Genomic DNA, 25,051 nt, shown 5'->3' on the forward strand with positions numbered 1-25,051 from the left:
AAATCTGGCTATTGCACGATTCAGCTAGCTTGCCAAAAGGAGATATACAATGAGGCCACTTTAAAAGTCTATCAGGTACTAATAAGGCTGTCTCACACTTGTGCGAATTATCTCCGTGTTCTTCAGTGATCATTCAGTACCTATCGCTGTTCACGCTCTTTATACGAGTGTACCCTACCAGCCCTGGTAACGATACTAAACACGAACAACGTTAATACAATATGGTGGCCCGTTCTACGTGTCGCGGACAATACCACGTAGCTGCCACGGTTGAAGTCATATGACGTTGCCACCCAACATTCGATAAATACACATTTCTTTTCATAGTTCTTGATAGATATGCTATAGTTGTAGAGCTGTCTTGAAAATTTCAACATTTATGCACAATTTCGTGAAGAAAGCAATAGTGTTCACGAAAATTGTTATTCTGTTAAAAACTATTATGAGCATTGTTCTAAATAGCTCCGCAAGAAGGCTACACAAAATACTAACGACATTTTTGTGTGCAGAGGTAACTGCAGAAATGATGGATCCATTTTCACTACTGGTGAAAGCGACAACCGACGTTCGGGAAATATATATTTCTATCAGACTGCGTGATAGATATGCTATACAGTAAGAGAGTGTCTGTGTTGACAATGTCTATACAGTTCGATTCAGTGTTCTTTCCAAGGTGAATGCGTATTCGAAGGAACAGACCCCGATGACCATTGACAGCATTATTGAATTGCGAAATGTATTCGTAGACTGCTAATAGGATTGTACGCTGGCTATATGATTTACTAGAAACATATGAATATTTGTGCTGGACCGGGACTCGAATCTGTGTTTCCCACTTTAGGCGAGAGGTCGCCTTAACTGCGTTGTCTGTCCGTGCACGACTCAACGGCCAGACCCAAATTCCCATACGCCCCAGTGTTACGTCCCACAGTTCTCGTATACAAATCGTACGATTTCCGCACAAGGAGAGACATTGTTTTTGCTCGTTAGATTGTTTTGCTTTGGCATGAAATATAGTACAGCAGTGTGTACCTTGTAGTTTCTGTGTAGTTTGATGCAATGCTCCTTTGGAATTTGTAACCCTAACGCTAGCCGTAGTTTTGGACACAAGAAAAATTACCGCAGACTGGATGGATGTGTGTACAAGATGTAAGTGATTAGATCCTTGATTATGAACTTCTCCTTATTGTGTTATGACATGAGAGTAGGACATAATTTGCGATGAGTAATAGACAGTAACCCTGTCGAGATCTATTCTAACCTGACGTTTGATTTCTCATCCACAGAAACACACTTAACATTACACAACGTAGTCATTTTTCGTAATCGTCCGCAAGACTCTGTTACACTTCTGATCTTAATTTTCAAACTGTAGGAAAGTAATGGATAGGTATTTCCTTAAGGCTTTGCAAGAGCGCAATGTGGAGTTGCACCTTGCTCGAAAGGGCGGTCATCAACAAGTAAACACTTTTGGTTCTTTAAAAAATATTTATATAACAAAATTAAGACATAATAAATAATAGAGATAAATTCGATAGTTTGTAGAGAGATACGATCAGGACGCACAAGGTGACATTAACATGCCCCGAAATGTGGTTCCGATATACGGGACGTTCTAATTCTTCATTGATCCCGACAGGCAGCATGATAAGATAATGACGGCGACCTGCAACATAAATACAAAAGAATTGTTGATATACGTTAACGGTATAGTCTTAAACATTTACTTCTTGCAACTTTTCAGTGCGGAATAGATACTAATTTGTGTGCATTTAAGATGTATTAGTAGTCCCTTTAGTTCGATCTCTTAAGCAAATAATTATGCACCGTAACATTCATTAACTTTGAATATACATATTCAGTTGAGATTCACACAGACTATTAAACAACAACAGAACATAGACTCACAAATATTGCTTTGTTTTAAAACAATAAATGTGAAGTGGTGTACATCATAAAGGAACAGATCTGGATCAGCAGGCGCATATCACCAGGTCTGCGACAATTTTTAATCATTAAGGAATTAGTACCTGCATTCATGCTTTTGACAGTTTCGTCCAGGAGAAACTGGTGCTCGAAGTGGATTACAACAGTATTACAATGTCTCATTCCATTTGACTGTTTGCTCTTGAGTAGTATCATTCCACACCGAGTGAAAGAAAATTCCTTTTCCTGTATCTCGTCACAAGTTATGTTTTATGCAGAGCATTCTCTTATCCGGAAGTCTATGCTAATAACAGACAGTAGCAGTAAGATCTAAAAAGAATCAATAGTATTCTCTGGATAATGTGCCCTTTATAAATGTCCATTCCATACCCGACTCCAATTGAAGTACACAGACTCAACTGCTTTAACAAAGCATCATTAACCTTCACTTCTTTATTGATTATGCTTCACCATTTAGTTCTAAGTGAAGCTGAGTTTCAGCCCTACACGCATAAGTATACTACACTTACAAAATTGCTATCCCCAGGAAACGTCGCGGGAACACTGCATGTAGCTATGATAATGGCATCATTTCACAGGTACACCATATCCACCTAAAGCTATCCGATGATGGTTAGGTTGACAGCAGAGATACCAACTGCGGGAATGTTGATTGGTAAGTGTCACTCACTGTTCCCAATAGTCTCAGACATTTTCTGTGGGATTAATGACTAGTGCTGGCAGGACTCTCTCGAAGTTTGATAGAGCGCCTAAATGTTGATCAAACAAGCAACGTATGTTTGCTCCAGTGTAGACACAGGAGTGGTCGTCTTAGGAGGTGGGTATACACACAGCATACTCACCATGAGGAAGTAGAAGAAAAGTCAATACTTGGCCCCTGAGAATGATGAAATAAACATCGTGTTTGAAAGTTACGATAACTCGAATGAACAGACCAGCGTCATGTACAGAAAAAAAAGAAACGATAACTTTTCAGAGCCACTTACACCCCGAACTACACTGCCTGCACAGTACGGGTTTAACGCTTTACTCAACAACAAAGCTTGAACAACTTCCATCTTTTTTTTAAAAAAAAGTGCAATAGTGATTCTTTCGCCCACACTAAATGCCTCTAGGCAGCTAATGTTGATCTTCTCTTTTTCTTTTTGGCGCACTGAAGACGTGTAGTTTTATATGCGGTCATGAGGAATGGCTTGTAGAGAGGTACCCGACTCCAAATAAACATCGCATACAGTTCCCTTCGCAATGTTCGCTTGGAAAGTGGTTATGATAGACGTGCATTCACTGACACCAAAAATTCCTGTCAGCTTTGAGAGCGGCTGTTAGTGAGAAGGTGTGACACTCATTTCCGGACCTTGTCGGGTAGGACATTTTTTCGACCACTACTCTGACACTGTACAGAGCCCGCGTTCATAGGCCGACCAATCAGGCAACTTCAATTTCGATGTCATCACGGGCACATCCAAATAAGATATCTGCTTTCTACCGAAAACCTACGCCTCCACATCAACCTATCTTATTAAAATGAATCAATGCAACCGTTCGGCTCATAAATCCCTTCACTCCCATGACTTAGGTTGGCGGTGGAGGGCCACAGGAACTCCTGATACAAGTTCCTCATCACCTGCAGCACTCCAAATCTACCAGAGTGTTCCTTTGAGACGGTGACTACTATTTTGTCCGGTGAGCTTATATTTTCCATTTAACTTACTGATTATGTTACGATCCTTCTACAGCAGAAGCAAACAAATCAATGCCACTCGCCATCAGAAACAATATCAGCTTTGTGTTAACGGGCTGAAAAGTTTTCTGGAAATCAATAAATTACAGATAAAATAATGCTTTATCGTTGATACGTACATCTTCGTTTAAATGGGTGAATTTATCTAATTTAATTACGACATTCTATCTACTGAAACAAGATTTAATATTAGCGTTGAAATATATTATTACGGAAAATCTGAAAACGCCTAATTTTATAAATGTACTGATTATAAATAACTGATTTTAAAACCGCATCAGCGGAGGGGATTTCTTGTCATGCACGTTAAGTAGTTATTGCACCAACTTGCGCGGACGACCTTTTAAATCATAGGTATATCAAGTCTATCAGCCAGTTCCGCGTAGTAGATTTGGCGAGAGAATATATATAAAAAATGGTTCAAATGGCTCTGAGCACTATGGGACTGAACATCTTCGGTCATCAGTCCCCTAGAACTTAAGAACTACTTAAATCTAAATAACCTAACGACATCAAACAACACCCAGTCATCACGAAGCAGAGAAAATCCCTGACCCTACCGGGAATCGAACCCGCGAACTCGTGCGCGGGAAGCGAGAAGGCTACCGCACGACCAAGAGCTACGGACAGAGAGTATATCCCTGACAGTTTATTCTACGAGTATTTGAGTGATCTGCTGCGAACACAGCAGACGTTGGCACTACTCGAACATTCAAGCAATACAACACGAAGCGGTACAACACACTTACTATGTCCTAAGTGTGCAGCTCATTGAGTTACACCAATTGTGGGCGAACCACTTGAGTCGGCGTGCAAGCCGTTACAAAATACTTATCATCCAATCACGAAGAAAAAAAAATCGGTGAAAAATTTAATTCTTTCACACCGTACAGTCTGATGTTTTTGCTCGATGAAAGACTGAATTCCTTTTTGTTGTTAGTCATATTTACTGTGGTGCTTGAAACAAAGTAAATCATTGCACGCACCTTTAATAGTTTCCAGTGGTAAAAACGAATTGCGTGGGCCTTGCATTTTAAGTCATACATTCCTCAATATGAAATACAGCCAACATATCGAAATTGTAATAAAAGTTGAGAGCAGAATGATATCTATCTCCGCTCTTGAGATATTGGCTCGTACGTGTATAAGAGAGTCCTACGCAGTGAGCCCAGTTCCGCCAGCGCACAACGTGAATCAGGTGCTCATAGCACTTAACATTATTCATAACTGGCTCAAGATAATGAAAGGAGATTTTTTTTCAAATGATACCACGCAAACAGAAGCTTGTTTTGCCGTATGATTAACACTCGAAACTTTTTTATCCATAGAGACATAAAAGCAACTACAGCTCTTTCGATGCAACGATATACTTATCTTTTAACAGCATTTAATAGCTCTCCGAAGAGGAATGCTGTGGCAATGAACAATTAATATTAACGATATTCTATGTGGGCCTTTACCTTTAGTTGAAACCTGTTTTTTTGTTACGTCCTAAGATATAATCACTAAGTAACTAGATGTTTTAATTATTTAAGTTTCCGTCAAGACCGATTTTAAATTTACAACCTTTAGAATACTTTCTAGCTACATGTAATGATACCAGCTTGCGAACTAGTCTATCCACCAACGCATCTCATTATTTCAGCTTCTTTTATCCTGTAATAAGCTGCCTCTCTCTATCACCAGTATTCGGACGTCCTGCAGAACAATGCAGCATACAATATAAGCAGACCCACTGACAAAAAGCTAATTAGTAGTTATGTAAAGCCATAATTAGCTTTAATGTGTCTACTTGAACTGTAATGATGCTAGACTCGCCACTTCATTTCCAAAATACTGAATATAAAGCTGTATCCCCAACAAGTTCGTCTAGCGGATTGTATTTTTATTGTTCAAATGGCTCTGAGCACTATGGGACTGAACATCTTCGGTCATCAGTCCCCTAGAACTTAAGAACTACTTAAATCTAACTAACCTAACGACATCAAACAACACCCAGTCATCACGAAGCAGAGAAAATCCCTGACCCTACCGGGAATCGAACCCGCGAACTCGTGCGCGGGAAGCGAGAAGGTTACCGCACGACCAAGAGCTACGGACAGAGAGTATATCCCTGACAGTTTATTCTACGAGTATTTGAGTGATCTGCTGCGAACACAGCAGACGTTGGCACTACTCGAACATTCAAGCAATACAACACGAAGCGGTACAACACACTTACTATGTCCTAAGTGTGCAGCTCATTGAGTTACACCAATTGTGGGCGAACCACTTGAGTCGGCGTGCAAGCCGCTACAAAATACTTATCATCCAATCACGAAGAAAAAAAAATCGGTGAAAAATTTAATTCTTTCACACCGTACAGTCTGATGTTTTTGCTCGATGAAAGACTGAATTCCTTTTTGTTGTTAGTCATATTTACTGTGGTGCTTGAAACAAAGTAAATCATTGCACGCACCTTTAATAGTTTCCAGTGGTAAAAACGAATTGCGTGGGCCTTGCATTTTAAGTCATACATTCCTCAATATGAAATACAGCCAACATATCGAAATTGTAATAAAAGTTGAGAGCAGAATGATATCTATCTCCGCTCTTGAGATATTGGCTCGTACGTGTATAAGAGAGTCCTACGCAGTGAGCCCAGTTCCGCCAGCGCACAACGTGAATCAGGTGCTCATAGCACTTAACATTATTCATAACTGGCTCAAGATAATGAAAGGAGATTTTTTTTCAAATGATACCACGCAAACAGAAGCTTGTTTTGCCGTATGATTAACACTCGAAACTTTTTTATCCATAGAGACATAAAAGCAACTACAGCTCTTTCGATGCAACGATATACTTATCTTTTAACAGCATTTAATAGCTCTCCGAAGAGGAATGCTGTGGCAATGAACAATTAATATTAACGATATTCTATGTGGGCCTTTACCTTTAGTTGAAACCTGTTTTTTTGTTACGTCCTAAGATATAATCACTAAGTAACTAGATGTTTTAATTATTTAAGTTTCCGTCAAGACCGATTTTAAATTTACAACCTTTAGAATACTTTCTAGCTACATGTAATGATACCAGCTTGCGAACTAGTCTATCCACCAACGCATCTCATTATTTCAGCTTCTTTTATCCTGTAATAAGCTGCCTCTCTCTATCACCAGTATTCGGACGTCCTGCAGAACAATGCAGCATACAATATAAGCAGACCCACTGACAAAAAGCTAATTAGTAGTTATGTAAAGCCATAATTAGCTTTAATGTGTCTACTTGAACTGTAATGATGCTAGACTCGCCACTTCATTTCCAAAATACTGAATATAAAGCTGTATCCCCAAAAAGTTCGTCTAGCGGATTGTATTTTTATTTTTTATTTTTTTTAAGACCAGGTAGTAGAGACCAGCTCGACTGTTGTGCTACTCAAGTAAGCCGCTGGACAGTATCGTTGACATTACATAAAAACACTATGGACAGACGTAGTCTGCAACACTGGTCATAGCCGAAGCGCGTAGAACAACTCACACCGCAACACAGTGTGACCAAGAGCGAAGTAACATTTTGTATCTCAGAGCACTTGCATTCTACTGAGAATCTCACACTTGCAAATTTAACCAGACCTAGCAACGTGGGCTCGGTGCAGGGCGAGGTAGGAAAAGCTGACAGGACAAGCAATAAGAAAAACCCACTCATCCCCCATCCCACTAGGGCTACATCAGAAGTGTAGCTACAAGGAGATAACTGAACTTAGGGGCGCAAAGCATTCAGTCGTGTGGCCACTCTCTCTGCACCGTCAACTGGGAGACAGGCTTTTGAGTTTCCAAGAAACTACGGCAAATCCTTGGTGGGGAAGATCTACTGATTGTCCGACTGCTTAACTCGTCGAGTTCCGGTACAATGTTCGTCATAATTGTGGTGGGGTGACTGCGGAACTTGGGAAATTTCACCAAAGGATGGAGCTGGTGTGCGCCCACCTTCCACCCTCTGAGGGACTTCACCTGACGGACTGCGTGCTGCCACGGATCTTTCTTGGGGCGGCGCGACCTCGTGGTGTCCTAGTCACCTAGGTGTCATCGGCCGCCATCCTGGTCGAAACCTGGATGGGGGACCGGGGGATTGCTGCTCGGCATCAGATGACTAATGTCGCCTATCGCACACAAGCGCACAACATGCGGAGCACAAGTATGTGCAGTGGTACGTAGCTGGCCCAATTCCGGAGGACCTATGTGGGTCGCACTCGTTCTTCACTGCTGGCGACCGGCACGGCACCATGGTAGCTGCCGGCTGCGATCCACGATATTGGATGTCACAGGCACCACGTGGGCCTCAGCGCATTCGGCAATCAGTTGCGTTTACACGCACATACACTGAGTTGACAAAAGTCATGGGATAGTGACATAAACATATAGATGGCGGTGGTATCGCGTACACAAAGTATAAAAGGGCAGTGCATTGGCGGTGCTATCATTTGTATGCAGATCATTCATGTGTAAAAGTTTTCGGCATGATTATGGCAGAATGATAGCTGGAGCACAATGAATGGGATTTTTCATTTCGGAAATCATTACGGAACTCAATATTCACAGATTTACATTGTCAAGAGGTCCGAGAAGACCCAATTTTAGGCATTCTATCTCATCACGGACAATGCAGTCGCGATGGCCTTCACTTAACCACCGACAGCAATGGCGTTTACTTAGTGTTGTCAGTGCTAATACACAAGATAAACTGCGTGGAATAACGGCAGAAATCAATGTGGGACGTACGACGAACGTATCTGCTAGGACACTGCGGTGAAATTTGGCATTCGTGGGATGTGGCAGCAGACAACTGATGTGAGCGTCTTTGCTAACAGCACGACATCGCTTGCAGAGCCACTCATGGGCTCGTGACCATATCTGCTGGACCCTAGACGAATGGAAAATTGTGGCCTGGTCATATGAGTTCCGATTTCAGTGGGCATGAGTTCATACTACGGTTCGAGTGTGGTGCAGACCACACTAACCCCTGGGCCCAAGTTATCAATAGAGTACTGGGCTAGCTGATAGTGGCTCCTTAATGGTGTGGGCTGTGTTCACATGGAAGGTGCTGGGTCATCTGGTCGAACTGAACCGATCACTGACTGGAAATTGTTATCTACTTGCAGACCATCTGCAGCCTTTCATGGACTTCATGTTCCCAAACAACGATGGATGACGATGAACCACGCCACCAGGCCACTATTGTTCACCGTTATATTATAGAACGTCTGGACAGTTCGAGCGAATGAACTGACCGTCCAAATCACCTGACATGAATTCTATCGAACATTTATGGGGCGTAATCGAGAAGTCTATTTGTGCACAAAATCCTGCCCGGCAACACTTTCGCTATTATGGACGGCTATAGAGGCAGCATGGTTCAGTATTTCTGCAAGGGAACTACGATGACTTTTTGAGTCTGTGGAGCGATGAATTACCGCACCACGCCGGGCAAAAAGAAGTCCAACATAGTATCAGGAGGCATCCAATGGCTTTTGTCACCTCAGTGTAGTGCGGCCCTGAGGCCAGCCTGAGTGCTGAATAAGGATCAAATGGCTCTGAGCACTATGGGACTAAACATCTGAGGTTATCAGTCCCCTAGAACGTAGAACTACTTAAACTAACTAACCTAAGGACATCAAACACACCCATGCCCGAGGCAGGATTCGAACCTGCTACCGTAGCGGTCTCGCGGTTCCAGACAGAAGCGCCTAGAACCGCTCGGCCACACCGGCCGGCGCTGAATAAGGCTGCTTCAATAAATGCTGGTCAATTTTACCACTATTTGACACCCGTGCATGGACCGTCTGTTCTCACTAATTATTTCTGTCACACATCCTGAGGCATACCGGCCTGGAATAGAGCGGGTTATTACAATACTTTTGAATTATGTACATGACCAAGACAGGTAATTATACATGGTTTCACACGTAATTTTTCCCCGTTTTAATCGTCCCGTGTTTGGTTGCATGATATCTGGAGTGCTGCATTAGGCTGCTTGAATAAATACCTGTCAATATTGCCACTATTTGATTGGATACCCCCGCATGGATCTTCCGTTTTCACTCATCATTTGTCTCACCAATCCTGACCCGTAGTGGCCAGGAATTGGCCAGGTCGTTACAATAGTCATGTGTTACCAGCGTGCCGAAAACTTATAATTAAAAATAGTTTCACATGCAACTAGGTCCCCATTCGATCGGCCTACATATGGCTGCATGATATTTGGAGTAAACAGAAAGAGCTCTGAAACTTTCTGGCAGATTAAAACTGTGTGCCGGACAGGTACTCGAAGTCGGGACCTTTGCCTTTAGCGGGCAAGTGCTCTACCATCTTTTTTATATTTTTTTTAGTTGGTCTCATTTTGTTCGATATTGTTCGTTGAATTTGTTCTAGGCGGACGTCCGATGACACTCATTTACGTTCTTCGTTGATCCATTTACTCAGTTTTTTGGTTACAATGGGTAGCTAACCCTCTGACCGAACACGCTGAGCTACCTTGCCGGCAGTGCAGTGGCTGAGCTTGGTCACAGGTCGTGCCATCTGGCTACCCAAGCACGACTCACACCCCGTCCTCACAACTTCAATTCTGTCAGTACCTCGTCTCCTACCTTCCAAACTTCACAGAAGCTCTCCTACAAACCTTGCAGAACTAGCACTCCTGAAAGAAAGGATATTGCGGAGACATTGCTTCGCCACAGCCTGGGGTATGTTTCCAGAATGAGATTTTCACTCTGCAGCGGTCCGGCACACAGTTTTAATCTGCCAGGAAGTTTCATATCAGCGCACACTCCGCTGCAGAGTGAAAATCTCATTCTGGAGAAAGAGCTCTCCTGCACAAAAGACGCTAGTGGAACAGGTAAAAAACCCTAATAACTGGCACAGTGAAAAGTTCCCTCTGTTATGCACTTGACAATGGTTTGCACAGGACACAACGTTGTTGGACAGCATTGATCAAAATTCTGGACACAAACTGAAAACCGCGTCCACTTAGCGCGGCAATATCAAACAAGCTGGTGGCGTCCGCAACGATGCATCGCGCGTCGCGCGATGGCCCTGGCGTGTGCGCTCACCTTAACGACAACTCAACCGCTGGAGAGTGATATCTTCGCGCAGTCACCCCGCCACAATTCTCTCACACAGGTCGACGCCTGCCTTATAGGTCTGCTCCAAGCAGTCACGTAACGCCATTTTCTAAACATCCCTGTGGTAACACCTCAATATTGTCGTTGCTCTTAAGGAGACTATGATTTTCTTCAGCAGTTGTTTGAGTATGGCACTTGAAAGCTGACAGGAGCGCGATGAGCTGCGAGGGATCATCTCTCGTCGAACGTACTCTAGCAAGCTACAGTTGCAGAATACACTGAAGCAAAGTGATTTGAGAAGTGCAGCAGCAAAGAACAATTTCTGATTAAGGACTCTTACCTCCACCACACCGATTCCAATGGCGATGCCGCCGATAAGGTCGCTTAGGGCGGAAATGAGTTCTTCGAGTCTCTGCCTGCACCCCACGGTGAACAGGTACTGGGAACTTGCTGTACAAGCCGAGCCATCGCTGCAGCATGTGACTGGCAGTTGGCCGAGATAGTCGCCAGGACCATTCACTCCGCAACACTCAAACTGAAATCAGAAACAAAATCACTACTGTTGTTCATACTTCTGCTGCAGTTCTCTCTCGTATTCTTACACGTGGCCAAAGAACTGCGCTCAGAGAGCTTGGAAGATTTAAACGCCCTTTTACACACACACACACACACACACACACACACACACACACACACACACAACAAAATGATATGAAATGGTACATAAAATTCTAACGCAAATATATGAAACATGTGGAAAGAAGTATTTCTTAGAGCTAACTCCATCTACATACTGCAAAAATGAAATTGCGCACATCTACCGAAACACAAGATAACAATATAGTTTACGACTCAGGCACTAAAGGAGCTCAACAATTCAAGCGTTACACGTGACACACTTGATTTTGTGGTCAATGGAGAGATTTAATTTCAGTAAAGACATACAAATGTTTGCCATGCTACCATGTACGTATTGTTGGTAGTATAGAGGTATACTTTTTACTAGTGCAAAAACGTGCCATGACTGTATGTGGATCATTGTTACAGCATTCTTCATACACATCATTGTTATTGCAATTGTGTATCAGGAATTTGACGAATGACAAAAAATTTTGAAAAATGGAGAAACCGCAGGACAGTTGCTTAACCCACAGTCTTTTACTGTATACACGACCGGTTTCGTCACAGATACAGGTCCATCATCTGGTGGAAACTGCAACATTAAAAATATTCTGTACACTCGAGATGGAGGGGATCCTCAAGTCTGAAATATCAAATAAGGAACTATGCGGCTGAAATTTCAGAATTACAGCATGTTAGAAGAGAGAACAGGACGTTACTTACAAATAAAATTACTTAGTCATCTGAGATCATCCTCGCCCCAATTTTACCATGAAACCAAAGGTTCGGTCAAAAGAAATTATCTTTTTTAAAGCCTTTACGGGTGTCCTTCCTCGAAGCGTATGGTATTTAGTGCGATAAAAGCCAATCGTGTAAGAGCAGATACATTGGCCAGACAGGCAGGAATTCTTATACAATGTGTGAAGAACATAAAGACCTGGAAAATTCCAGGTCAGCTCTGACAATGCATTTTATTAACAATCGACATAAGCTGCAGCAGGTTAGTGACAACTGTCTTACACTACAGAGAAAGGTCGGATACTCAGTGTTCTGAAAGAACTTGAAATCTTAAGAAGTTGATATTCCCATTCTCTCGATTCGATACATTTAACGAACGAACAGACCTGTGTGTCGAAAATATTTTGATTAATTATTACATTATCCAGGCAGATTAAGGTGTCCGTATAACGTAATATTTTTCCTTGCTTTTCTTAAATGTACACGTTTTACTCTCTCTTAACGTCGTGATGGTTCTGTCTCCTTTCTGCTGTTACCTCCCGCTTTCCACTTTCAACAATTCACCAATCTCATGTCTGTTTCGTACCACGCTTGCGACGTTTGTGACTTCACTTCTCACAGCTAGTGTTTACTACTACATAGTTTTTCTGTTTGTGTTCCCGGTCGCGCTGCACGGAGGAACGGCTGTTAAGGAATTTTTGTAAGTAATTCCTGGGAATATGTGATTTCTCCCCCTCCCCCCCCCCCCCCAACCCCTTACATGTTACTTTATTTTGGTAACTTTTGGTGCCCACTCGTGATTCTGCTTCCTTTGCAGATTGTTTCAGGTACCTTTTACTCGATTGACAATAAACCTTTGGATCCATGCTAACATTGGGATGAGGATGATCTCAGATGATAAAGTAATTTTATTTCTAAGTAACATTCTGTTCTCTCTCTCCTATATGGCCGTAATTTTGAAATTTTAGCCGCATTGTTCCTTATCTGATACTTCAGACTTGAGGTCCCCATCTTTTAGCGTGTAACAGAGTTTTTTTAGTATTGCAGTTTGCACCAGATGAAGGAACTGTATCTGTTCCAAAACCTGTTGTGTACCCGATAAAAGATTGTGGATTAAGCAACTGTCCTGAGGTTTCTTCATTTTTCAAAATGGCTTTGTGCAGTTGCGGCTGCCCCATAGGAAGAGATCTTAATTGCAAAAAAGAAAATTACCTGAAACCCATGTATTCGATGCGTAAAGGGAGATTGCATAAAGAACTTGGACTACGAATGTTTCGGTCGTTCGATTAACGGTGAAATATAGCTTTTACGTATACGCTACGTAGACAATACATAACAGGCTTATATTAAGATAATGTAAATAAAGTATGTTGCTAATGTATATACTATTCAGCTACACACGTTGCCTTCTCATAGATATATGTATCTGGAAATTTGGCGCATAGAATAGAGCGTTCTGTAGTTGTGTTACTAAACAGTTGTATTAATTAACAAGAAACCGAATGTGGTTCTCTCGTGCTCAGGAGGCAGCGATGTTTCCTCAGCTGTTAGTACTCAGAGAACCCACTCACAATCATTGTCTTTTCTTCTGAAATCTTATTCTACGTCATTATATCATGATACCTTACAGACCTAAGAGATTTTATGGTATATATCCTCTGTCTTGTAGTCTTATCGATATTCTAAAATCAGCAGTTTGATCTAGTGACAACCAAGGTCGAAATTCCCACCAAATATGTTCAAGGACCAGCCATACAGTGTCATGAATTTAAACTTTGTTTCATCGTACCCTTCTTATTAAAGTCTAAATAGATACAGCATAATTACGTACGTAACATATTGTGTTAGTTGAATCGTCCTTATAAGGAAGTTGTGATTCCACAAATGAGCTGCAATTATGTGAGCATACACTGAACAGTCGTCTACAAATTATGCGAGTAGTGATATAATTATATCAAAGCCCAACGTACAGTAATTCTCTTGGTGTATTTTATTTAACGTCTCTGCACGAGTAGTCAAGCGTTTTTCAACGTATGTTACTGATACTTATCGTTTTTGGTAGAAAACAGATAAACCAGGAGGCCTTGCATGTCACAAATATGGGCAATAATGTTTCTATAAAGATAATTCTTTAAATTTTTTGTCAGTAAAAAATCAACATATGTCTTTGTATTACCGCTTTGTTTCGGCCCTGCAGTGATGAGTACATAACCTTGCTTCATTATCTCCAACTGTATTCAGAAACCAATCAGTTCAGTATAATGTTTTGTACATCACTAAGCAATTCTAGTCGTACTGTCATGTACAGTAAATGTGTCGGTTACGTTCTTAATGTTCTATATTGACTAAGTAGACATGTAGCATAAGGAATGCGCCCACACGATCAAAATCATGGGTTATCTTGTCTGAAAGTCATATCCACGTATATTTTTCTCAAATAGTCATTATCTCTGACAAATTCACGTGAAAAATAGAAATTGAAAGATAGTATAGAAAGCAGTGTTCTAATCAATTACAAACACCAAAAAAAGTTTTGCCTCACCCCCGTTCCCAGAACTCCTGAAGATAGACGTTGACAGTAGATACTGTATCACAGACACAGTCCCTTTGACTGTTCAGAGCTGTCACTAAACCAGCCCAAAGATGTAAACAAATATGCATGAGCAGCGCCTACTAGACGGAGAGGGTCCGACAGCCGATCAGTTCCAGTCATTCCAGGAGGTACACGGTTCGTGTTGTCTGTAGTTCAACCATGCCTAGACGGTCAATACCGCGGTTCGATCGTGTCCGCATTGTTACTTTGTGCCAGGAATGGCTCTCAACAAGGGAAGTGTCCAGGCGTCTCGGAGTGAACCAAAGCGATGTTGTTCGGACACGGAGGAGATACAGAGAGACAGGAACTGTCGATGACATGCCTCGCTCAGGCCGTCCAAGGGCTACTACTGCAGTGGATGACCGTTACCTACGGATTGTGTCTAGGAGGAACCCTGACAGCTATGCCACCCTGTTGAATAATGCTCTTCGAGCAGCCACAGGACGTCGTGTTACGGCTCAGACTGTGCGCAATAGGTTACATGATGCGCAACTTCACTCCCGACGTCCATGGTGAGGTCCATCTTTGCAACCACGACACCATGCAGCGCGGTATAGAAGGGCCCAACAACATGCCGAATGGACCGGTCACGATTGGCATCACGTCGTCTTCACCGATGAGTGTCGCATATGCCTTCATCCAGACAATCGTCGGAAACATATTTAGAGGCAACCCGTTCAGTCTGAACGCCTTAGTCACACTGTTCAGCGAGTGCAGCAAGGTGGAGGTTCCCTGCTGTTTTTGGGTGTAATTGTTTGGGGCCGACGTACGCCTCTGGCGGTCATGGAAGGCGACGTAACGGCTGTACAATACGTGAATGCCAACCTCTGACCGATAGTGCAACCATATCGGCATAATACTGGCGAGGCATTCGTCTTCATAGACGACAATTCACGCCCCCATCGTGCACATCTTGCGAATGACTTCCTTCAGCATAACGACATCGTTCGACTAGAGTGGCCAGCATGTTCTCCAGACAGTAAACCTATCAAATATGCCTGGTATAGATTGAAAAGTGCTGTTTATGGACGATGTGACCCACCAACCACTCTGAGGGATCTATTCCGAATCGCAATTGAGGAGTGGGATAATCTGAACCAACAGTGCGTTGATGAACTTGTGGATAGTATGCCACGACGAATACAGGCATGCATCAATGCGAGAGGACGTGCTACTGGGCACCGGTGTGCACAGAAATCTGGACCACCATCTCTGGAGATCTTGCTGTATGATGGTACAACATGCAATGAGTGGTTTTCATGAGCAATAAAAAGTTCGGAAATGATGTTTATGTTGATCTCTATTCCAATTTTCTGTACATGTTCCGGAACTCTCGGAACCTAGGTGATGCAAAACTTTTTTCGATGTGTGTGACTCTCTAGCAGTGGCTGCAGACCTGGATACGAGTATCGGGAGACTTGGAGCGTCTGGAGAAAACTTTAAACAGGCTGGCTGATGGAGTTGGGTTATCCAAGCAAACTCTTCTGAAGTAGGAGTTAATGTGGTAAGGAAACAACTATCTATGTGCCTGTAACGCTAAGGAAACAGCACCGCATCTCTTAACCTACTGTTGTGCAATGATTGTCGCTCCTACATCACATATAATGAACTCCATTCTTCTCATCCAAAGACTACACAAAAACCAAGGAACATAATTTCAAGCACTATCACTGAGCCCGATAGAAACAAAAAACTTTCAAGTAAACTGTTTAGCTTAGCTTAAAAAATGTACAGGAAGTGATTAAAGGGGGTTAAGATTTATTTGGCGGTTTGTAGCCTTAAGTACTTACCGTTTTTTGAAGCTCATCGATTGGTTGGTCTGCAGCACCTGGGGTGTAGTTATTTACTGCTTCCTCTATTTTCGTTCCAATACCATCGAAGTCGTCACGGTACACAAATGCAGTTATACCGATTGCAACTTCGATCAGTACGATGATTATTACGAGAGCCGTGTACTGAAACATAAAATGGTCCACACGTCAGCAGTATATGGATTATAAGCTACTCAATACTACATAGATTATGTTAAAATGCATATGAGTGCACGCTCTCTTCTCTCTAGCTTGTTTTTCAACCAAGTGTTACAAGTAAAATGGAGGTTGTTTGGAGCTGGTTACGAGACGCGCAAATCGTGATGAATGACGTACCAGCTATTCTCGATAGAATTAGGTTCCACAAAAGCACGGCCATCTCCGTGGACAGTTCCTTGAATCGTTCTGGTACACTAGGGAGCGACATGTTGATGCGTTGACGTAACGAAGATACCTGTCGCTACTAGCGTTGTGTAGACGGACGAACGGTTGTACGTAGTAAGACAGTAATTCTCTGCATTGGTCCTGGATAGAACTGATTCAGTGTAGCTTTCTGCCACAGAAAATACATTCTCCACCTGCCTGAATGGTGCCCTGCTGGCAAGGAGAATGCGTCAGAATGTGGTTACTGACGTAGCTGTATCGTGCCATAGGCATGTAGCAAAGTGTACCATGTCTCATCAGCCAAGGCGACCTTTTACCGTGCTTCTCACGCCCAATGATAGTGATCCTGCTCAAATACGAATTTCTGTGCCCTGTGACTTATGGTGAGCAACGGTACACGTGGGTTAGTGGCAGCTGTATCCCGCAGTGTGAGTCTGGATGGAGATTTGTTGCACAGTTCTGAACTGGCAAGTACCTGACTGCTTTGTGCTGTCTTCCTGCTGACTACCAGAGCCGAGACACCCACGGCGCAGGTTTGACTCGGCAGACAGGGGATTCCCAGTGCCTGCTCGACGTGGAGGATGGAGTGCCTCGAGCACCAGGGATGGTCACGATTAAAAGCGTCGACAACACTGTGCCGTACTTGTGTGGAACCTAATCCTTTCGAGCATATCTGGTACGCCATTCATCAGTGCCCGTTCTGCGTCCGACGGTCAGTGCAGCGTCTCATGGAGTCCCAAACACGTGACAAACCCAACTATTTCATTCATGTTGTTGACACGAGTGCTACGCCAGCTATCTCTAGTTGAATTTGCTCACAAGAGTAGATTTGGAATCGTTAACTTTCTACTCCACTTTAAATGTCCTCATACCATTTACTTCCTTATTAGCTGGTTTCTGAAAAAATTCCTTCTCGTCTGTGTACAACGGATCTTACAATACGCTCGATACGTTATATTTTCTCTGCATAACGGCGTAATACGTTTTAAAGATTTACAGACCTAATAAGCAAGACTGTCATTGTACCTCACAATGTATAACAATAAACAAGTTATTTAAAATCCTAGCTGATTAAGGAGAATCTGAAATGAAAATAAAATAATAATTCATACCATTACGATTTAAACTGCAGCTTGTGTACGATCTGGTCATCAGACTATAGCAAATTGAGCTCTAAGATACGAAATGATAGCACCATCCGAGCACTTCATTTTTCAGTGAATTCGTTCAGTTTCCAGATATTCACCCGTACTAGAAGTAGATGACGGTTGGTAACTGAAGTTAATTGATACAATATGTGTTCGAATTTAATTTTTATTTCCACTGAAGACTTAAAGGTCAGAGAATCTGATATATGTATTCTTTTCAGTACATTTATTTTCTACAATAAATCCAATAATTTTAAAAGCTTACAAGTCTGATTGTTAGGACGGCTTTTGTTACATTTGTCTCTGCACATTAATTCGTCCGAAGCAAATCCTCAAACCCAGAAAGTCCAAACACCCGAAGTCTTCCACGAAGCACATCAATAGTTACTGCTATCTAGATATTATTGATTATTTCCAATTTCTTTATTTTGCGCTATGTATATGAGATTGGCTGAGTAAATATGGGTTCGAAATCTTTGTACTTTCGCTGTATGGGATCTATCTTCATTTTAAGGTCTATTTGGTCATTGATGACAGAGAAGTGTACTAGAATAGTTCTGTTAGTGTAACGAGTCAGTAATGGAACATTTATGTTTAAGTTATTGTTTTTCGTAGAATTAAACGGTGTTGTGATAATTGGTTACTTACTGTTTTCATCATACAGCTATTCTCCTTGATGGCACCACAGCAGCCGAAAAAGCCGACCATCAGGACAATTGCCCCCAGCGTCGTGAGGACGATGGCGGGGACATTGAACTTTCCGTCGACAAAGTATGTTGCCTCTCCAAACTGGATCACCGATATGATTCCGGGAACCAGAAGCGCAATTCCACAGAGCTGCAAGTAGAGATATTCAACACGTAAGACATGTAATGTAACATTTTACAAAGCTACGTTTATAAAAGATGGACCGTGATACGAACAAATAGTGCAGCAGATGTTTTCTGTTCAGTTTTAGAATCTTTTACCAACATAGCGATCGGCTGGCACGACGTTGTGTATAACATAGTGCGAACAGCGAGCGAAGATGCAAAGGAAGACTGCGCAAAGACAACTCTATGACACCTCTATAATCTATCTGCGTAGTGAAAAGGGTACTGTGCAATCTGAAAAGTGTGACGATCCAGTCATAAGACTCTCGCCGTTTCCGTATTAATCATTGCGTGACTGTTTCAATACAATGAATTTAATATCTGCGTCAATTATTAGAATCCAGCAACATACTCGTTTATATTTTTGGTCCAGCACCCACCATCATATGTGTCTAGGAGGGTACAGAAAGTACTGCACTTTTAGTCTATCATTAGCTATCCTTCGGATACAAATCGCCTCTAGGCAGGGGAAGAACGTCAGATCTATCTAGGAGACGTATTCGTAATTTTACCCTCGTCGTTTCACGATATATGCTGTCCAGTCACATGAATGTGACCACCTGTCAAAAGATTGAAGAACCACCTTTCGTAGCACGGACCACTGCGAGGCGTGCTGGAAGGGAGTCATTGCGGTTCTGGAAGGTACCGACAGGGACGTGGAGCCATGTCTATTCCAGTGCAGTGGACAGCTGTCCTAGGTTTCTCGGTTGAGGATCCAAGGAGCGAACAGCCCGTTCAAGGTGGTTCCACAAATTCTCGATTAGGTTTAAATACTGAGAGTTCCGTGGCCAGGGAAGTCCGGTGAGCTCATACTGGTGCTTTTAGAATCACGCACGTACTTTGCGAGCTGTGTAACACGTGGTGTTGGCCTGATGGTAATTGCCATCGTGCAGAGGAAAAGCAAACTGCATGTCGAGTTGGACATGCTTACTCGTGTTGATCCATTGTGCCTTGCAGAATGAAGAGATCACCCTGGGAATTCCACAAGAAGATTCCTCAATCCATAACGCTACCATCCCAGGCCTGGACCCTTCCTTCGATTGCTGTAGGCTTGTTTGTTTTCAGATGTTTCGCATGGTACACGGCAAAGGCCATGTGCCCGATGGAGCATAAAAGGTGATTCACCTCAAAAGGCCACAAGTCCCGACTCAGTGGACGTCCAGTTGCGACACTGGCGTACAAATTCAGGCCTCCGTTGTCGATGAACGGTATTGAGCATAGGTGCACGAACCAGGCTTCTGCTGAAGAGACCCATACGCAGCAACGTTTGCTGAACTGTTATTGAGGAGCCACTGTTCGTACCCCCTTGGTTCATCTGGGTAGTCAGTTGCTCAACAGTTGTTCACCTGTACGCATCTCTACAGCCGTCATTCACCCCTGACATCTACATCCTCTCGAGTACCACAGTTGCCTTGGCGCCGGTTTTGAATGACGGCGTTTTTCCACATACGGTGTACTTTAACCACAACAGCACACGAACCGTTTGTAAAAGTCTTTCATGAAATGCTTCCACGGTTGGCCCCAAGAAAATTCCCATTCCCATTTGAACGTCAGATAAATCACACAGTTTCCACACCACAACAACTGCACTGTTTCTGTGTCCCCCACCCTCCCTCCTATACATTTTCTTCATCCTCCACAGCTGATGCTGGCACCTATTGTCTGTGACTGATTGTTGGTCGCTGACTTCGAACATAGGCGATGGACATATTAATGTTACTGGACCCTGAATGTGTGGTATGTAAGAATATATTCCTAGGTCACACTCTGAGTGTCGGTTCTTAGAAGATTTAAGAACTTTTTGTGATAACTGTCATAGTCTTGTTCTGACCAACAAATCCACAATGAATTCCAAGGCCCTTCCTTGAATCTATCCTGTCATACTGGTTATAATGGCAATGTAGGAGCAACACACAATTTCCAAGTTATTTAACGAAGCTCATTCCCACGATATTCTGCTTAAATGTCAGTTTAAGTCACAAGAGGAATAAGTACACAGTGCACTGAATTGTATATGCTAAAATAACATACAGTTTATGTTGTTATATATTTATGATTGTGAAAATATTTCTGCATGGTTGTCAAAAATTTTTGGTCCCTTGATACGTTAAGCCCCTGTCACACGGAGCTAGATTCACTGCAAGATTGCTAGATGGCGTACTTGACTGCCAGATAGCATGTGAGTGTGATGGCTACCTCACACGCTGAACCTCTCATCATGGTTTATAATTTGACGCAGAAACTCGCAGGCTGTCATGACTCCGTGAATGGTAAGGAGCGCAAGCCAGCCGAACGGCAGTCTTTCTCAAAAGACTGTAAAGAAACTACGCAGTAAAAAATTTTGATCCTCACACACCTCATAGCTTTATGAAAACTGCCTATCATTTCGTTAATGTTCATAGTTATTGTGGTATTTGAGGATTACGTAAATTAATGCAAGAGTTTCGGAGTTTGCATTGAGAAATTGTATTTGGCGCATGTGAGGTAAAAGAAAGTTGTGTATAAAATGTAGCTAACATATAGAATTATTCTTCAAACCTGTAATGGTATTGCTGTCTATCGCTAGTCTTGAGAAAATAGTTTGATGTAAAGAACTTCATCCTGAACTTGTCCGCTATCGAGAAAGCCTGAATGAAATATTCACAAAATTCCTTGTATCTCATAAACGGTTTCAGATCTTGAAATACGATTTTGGAAAACGACAGTACGCAAAGAGGAGAGTATTCCATCATAGGTTAATGTGCGAAACTTTTATATCCATCGCGATATTCAAGCTACTATTGATGTTTTCAGTGAGATAATTTAATATTTAAGTGCCATCGATAGTTGGTGCAACGAGAATTTCCGTTGGTTTGAAATGTTATAAGTGAAGAAAGTGCAGTTTATATTCACACCGAGAATGGACATTTTCATAAACTGTTAACTTGTCTTTCCATCATGCCTTACATGACAAGTCTTTCACTTGTCTTTCATGGCTCTGTCGCAATGTCAACTATATTAGATTGTTAGTGAGATGAGTGTTTGTAAACTCTGGTGTGTTTTCACGAAAGATGCGGATTTTAAGGTGGCAAAAAGGGAACTTACATATAACGAAAAGCTCGTCACTGATAATGTTCTTCTGAAGAAAAATAAAGGAAATGAGAAGCCTGGCGAAAATAAATCGCTGCTTCTGTTGAAATTTTAACGGCGTAATTTTTAATAATGAATTATGAAAACTAAAAGTGCCTGAAGAATTTTGCTTCTGAGAAACATGAAACCATTTAAATTTGCAGAATCCTGTCGACTACCCATTAAGGTGTAAACAAATTACCAATGTATTGATGTTAATTAGGTAACTGAGATATAGGAATAAAATCCTTTTGTCAGTTTCAATTCACATACAATTCACTTTCTACAGATTGCTAATACATATAAATATCCTTCCAAGTTTAAAGGATACTTAAATATGTTAACTACATTTCATATGCAGCATCATATGACCTAACATCCACCAAACGCAATTTCATAGCGACCCCTATTTCTCACTGCAGACTTTAAAAATTTCTTGCAGCGGTTTGCCAAATGTCGAAATATCACTATAACCATCACCATTAACGAAATGATAGGAAGTTATCATGAATTTGACGATTGAAGATCAATCGTTTGAGAAAGATTGTAGATCGGCCAACGGGTGTGTGACACACTGTTTTGTCTCAAGGGTTAAGTGGCATTGTCTGAGAGTTCCCACACTGTCTGCTGTGACATCAGACGCCAAACAGGATCCCTGACTGGCCAGTGCAAGTAGTATTCAGCGAACCTCACAAGGAAAGTAGTAAGGGGGCTACCACAGGCAACATTCTCAGCTCCATTCAGAGCAGCCAGTTAGCAGACGACAGACCCCCCAAGGGAACTGCCACGTCAGCTGCCAAGTAAGCTTGCAGCAAATCTTACTGCATGTGAGACACGGTTTACAACAGTATTCCAGCTAGTGTGGCAAAGGCAGAGATCTTGTCCAAGAATCCAAAAAATAATGCCATTCGCTGCAGCTGGGACTTTGATACGAAACTCAACTCTATCGAATGTAAGTCCAGTGTCTTTGTGCCACCCCTCTAGTTCCTGGTCCTACAAAAGCGAACGTATGTCATATTACTCTAATGCACCGTTGCTTCTCATAGGTGATAATTACTAGCGACTTTCCTCGATTATGAATTTTTACCGTGTCTTCCTCCAACAATGTTTATCTTGTGATATTCTTAGTTGTTGGTGTATATCTGTCCGTATCACATAGTCTTCGCTATTAGATTACCAGTTAAACGCAACGAAGCTGATGAATGACTGCCTCAGCATAAAAGTATCTACATCGTAACCTACTGAAGAGACGAAGTCATTGTATCAGTCGATGTATGAAACCTTTTTTGTATGGTCGCTTATAGAGAGCACCGATCACATAACCACCTGCAGAAAGTAGTGCAACTGCTCCTAGAAATGAACACATTTCACTGAAACTAGCATAGCTTTGAAAATGTATTTGCTTTTCATAGTTAAAAATTCTTCAATTAAAATAAATATGTAGATTTCTTAGACCTTAACTTAGTGTGCAATCGTTTTCATATCATTGAGTCATTGGCGAAAAAAATTTATTCAATTGGATATTTAACCGTATTGCTTTTGGTCTCACACGCAGAACAACCATATTTTTGTAAAGAAAGAAGGTTGAATGCCCTTACGCTGGAACTATGCATCAGTGCATAAATAAACTGGTATAAAGTACTTGGGGGCAGGATGGAGACGAGGCAACTGCGGTCCTGACGTCAAAGAAAATCATCTTAGAAAATAAAAAGAGACGAATCTGCTTGTGCCTTGTGGAAAAACTTTAGGAAAATAGAAGACAACCATCTTTGTTAAATTGCTGATGAGACATCGTTATTTACAGGCTTACACTGTTAGCAAACTGTTCTATCACTGGAAAGTCATGTGCAGAGCAACTTCTATTAAGCCTGTAGCTTATACAAGGTGCCTGTAATCATCGCTAACAATTAGTAAGTAAAAGTGAAATGTAGTATTCTGCTATTATAGAATCGCTTACTCTTTACTGCAGTGATCTACATAAACTCCACAAATCTTACACCCTCTGTGTCAATAGCCTGCAAAGAGACTACTGCTTCACTGTTCGCCTTAGGTGTGTATGGCCGATAGTGTTGGACGAACACAGAATCTGTATTCGCTGTCCTAACAGACAGATAAGCCGATCGCTGAATCAAGAAAACGGGCAGTCCCGACCGCTGAAATCATAAAAATATCTACGATTACGAATAATTGTGGAGCGGAGATACATATTCAGTTCTGAATTAAGGAACTGGCCGAAAAAAATGCCACATGCGTACCGAATCTCTACGATAATGAAATCCTACTGAACAGCTATAAAGAGTAGCAGCTCGGTATCTACAGCCATACCGGTATGGTACACAAATATGAGATTGCTCTGGTTTCAAAAGTGATTTACATAATTTATACAACCGGTCTCCTCAGAGGGTCTGAACTATATACTCTGCCCTAGACAGCTGCTGCTCGTGTAGAGGCAGGGCGGGCAGCACGCCAGTAAGTACAGTACTAACGGAGACCTTAAAACATTCACTCGTTTCATGTTACATCCATTGCGATAAACCAGGAATCTCAATACTACTGCTATAGTTACCCTGTGCCGTGTGCTTCATAGTGTTTTGCAGGAAACAGATGCAGACTGAGGTGCAATAAGGCTGCGATGCACAGTTTCCAGCAGCAGTACTTACGAAAACAAGGAAGTTGAAGAAGAAGAGGAGGTATTTCACGGTGCTCGCCGCACAATTCATGATGGAGTTTCGTCGTCTGCTTGTGGCGTGACTGGTAGAGTACCTCGGGGCTACTGACAGCTGCCTGTCGGCGCAGTCCTTCTTATCCTGAAAGCGGCACCTGTTAGGTAACGCCCATACTTATCAGACGCTCAGACGTCGCGATAAGCGATCGCCAGTGCGTGAGTCAGCCTGCGGTAATGTGTGGCTTATTCGTGCGATCGCCAAATTCTGGGTGTGCGTCGGGAATCTGTGACTCAGTGGTCTCGGAATTTCGTCTTCTCCGGACGGCT

The 25,051-nt window shown here is 42.2% G+C and overlaps 1 protein-coding gene across 1 annotated transcript; it reads right to left on the reverse strand.

The window, feature by feature from the left end:
• Positions 1-1,468: 1,468 nt before the first annotated feature.
• Positions 1,469-24,869, reverse strand: LOC126274746 (23 kDa integral membrane protein-like). Its single transcript, XM_049977138.1, has 5 exons — positions 24,720-24,869; positions 18,728-18,916; positions 16,527-16,691; positions 11,125-11,319; positions 1,469-1,666 (listed from the first exon to the last, which is right to left on the reverse strand). Exons 1-5 carry the CDS (start codon positions 24,777-24,779, stop codon positions 1,616-1,618), a joined length of 660 nt encoding a protein of 219 aa, XP_049833095.1. The 5' UTR covers positions 24,780-24,869; the 3' UTR covers positions 1,469-1,615.
• Positions 24,870-25,051: the final 182 nt, after the last annotated feature.

This window comes from Schistocerca gregaria, chromosome 1 (genome assembly GCF_023897955.1).
Source record: "Schistocerca gregaria isolate iqSchGreg1 chromosome 1, iqSchGreg1.2, whole genome shotgun sequence".
Lineage (NCBI taxonomy): Eukaryota > Metazoa > Arthropoda > Insecta > Orthoptera > Acrididae > Schistocerca > Schistocerca gregaria.

Excerpts from the sequence above, each read along its gene's own strand:
- LOC126274746 (XM_049977138.1), bottom strand. The coding sequence starts at position 24,779 with ATGAATTGTGCGGCGAGCACCGTGAAATACCTCCTCTTCTTCTTCAAC. Across the intron at positions 18,917-24,719 it reads TCTTCAACTTCCTTGTTTTC|CTCTGTGGAATTGCGCTTCT; the intron begins GTAAGTACTGCT and ends CTCTACTTGCAG. Across the intron at positions 11,320-16,526 it reads TCGATGAGCTTCAAAAAACG|TTTGAGTGTTGCGGAGTGAA; the intron begins GTAAGTACTTAA and ends TTCTGATTTCAG.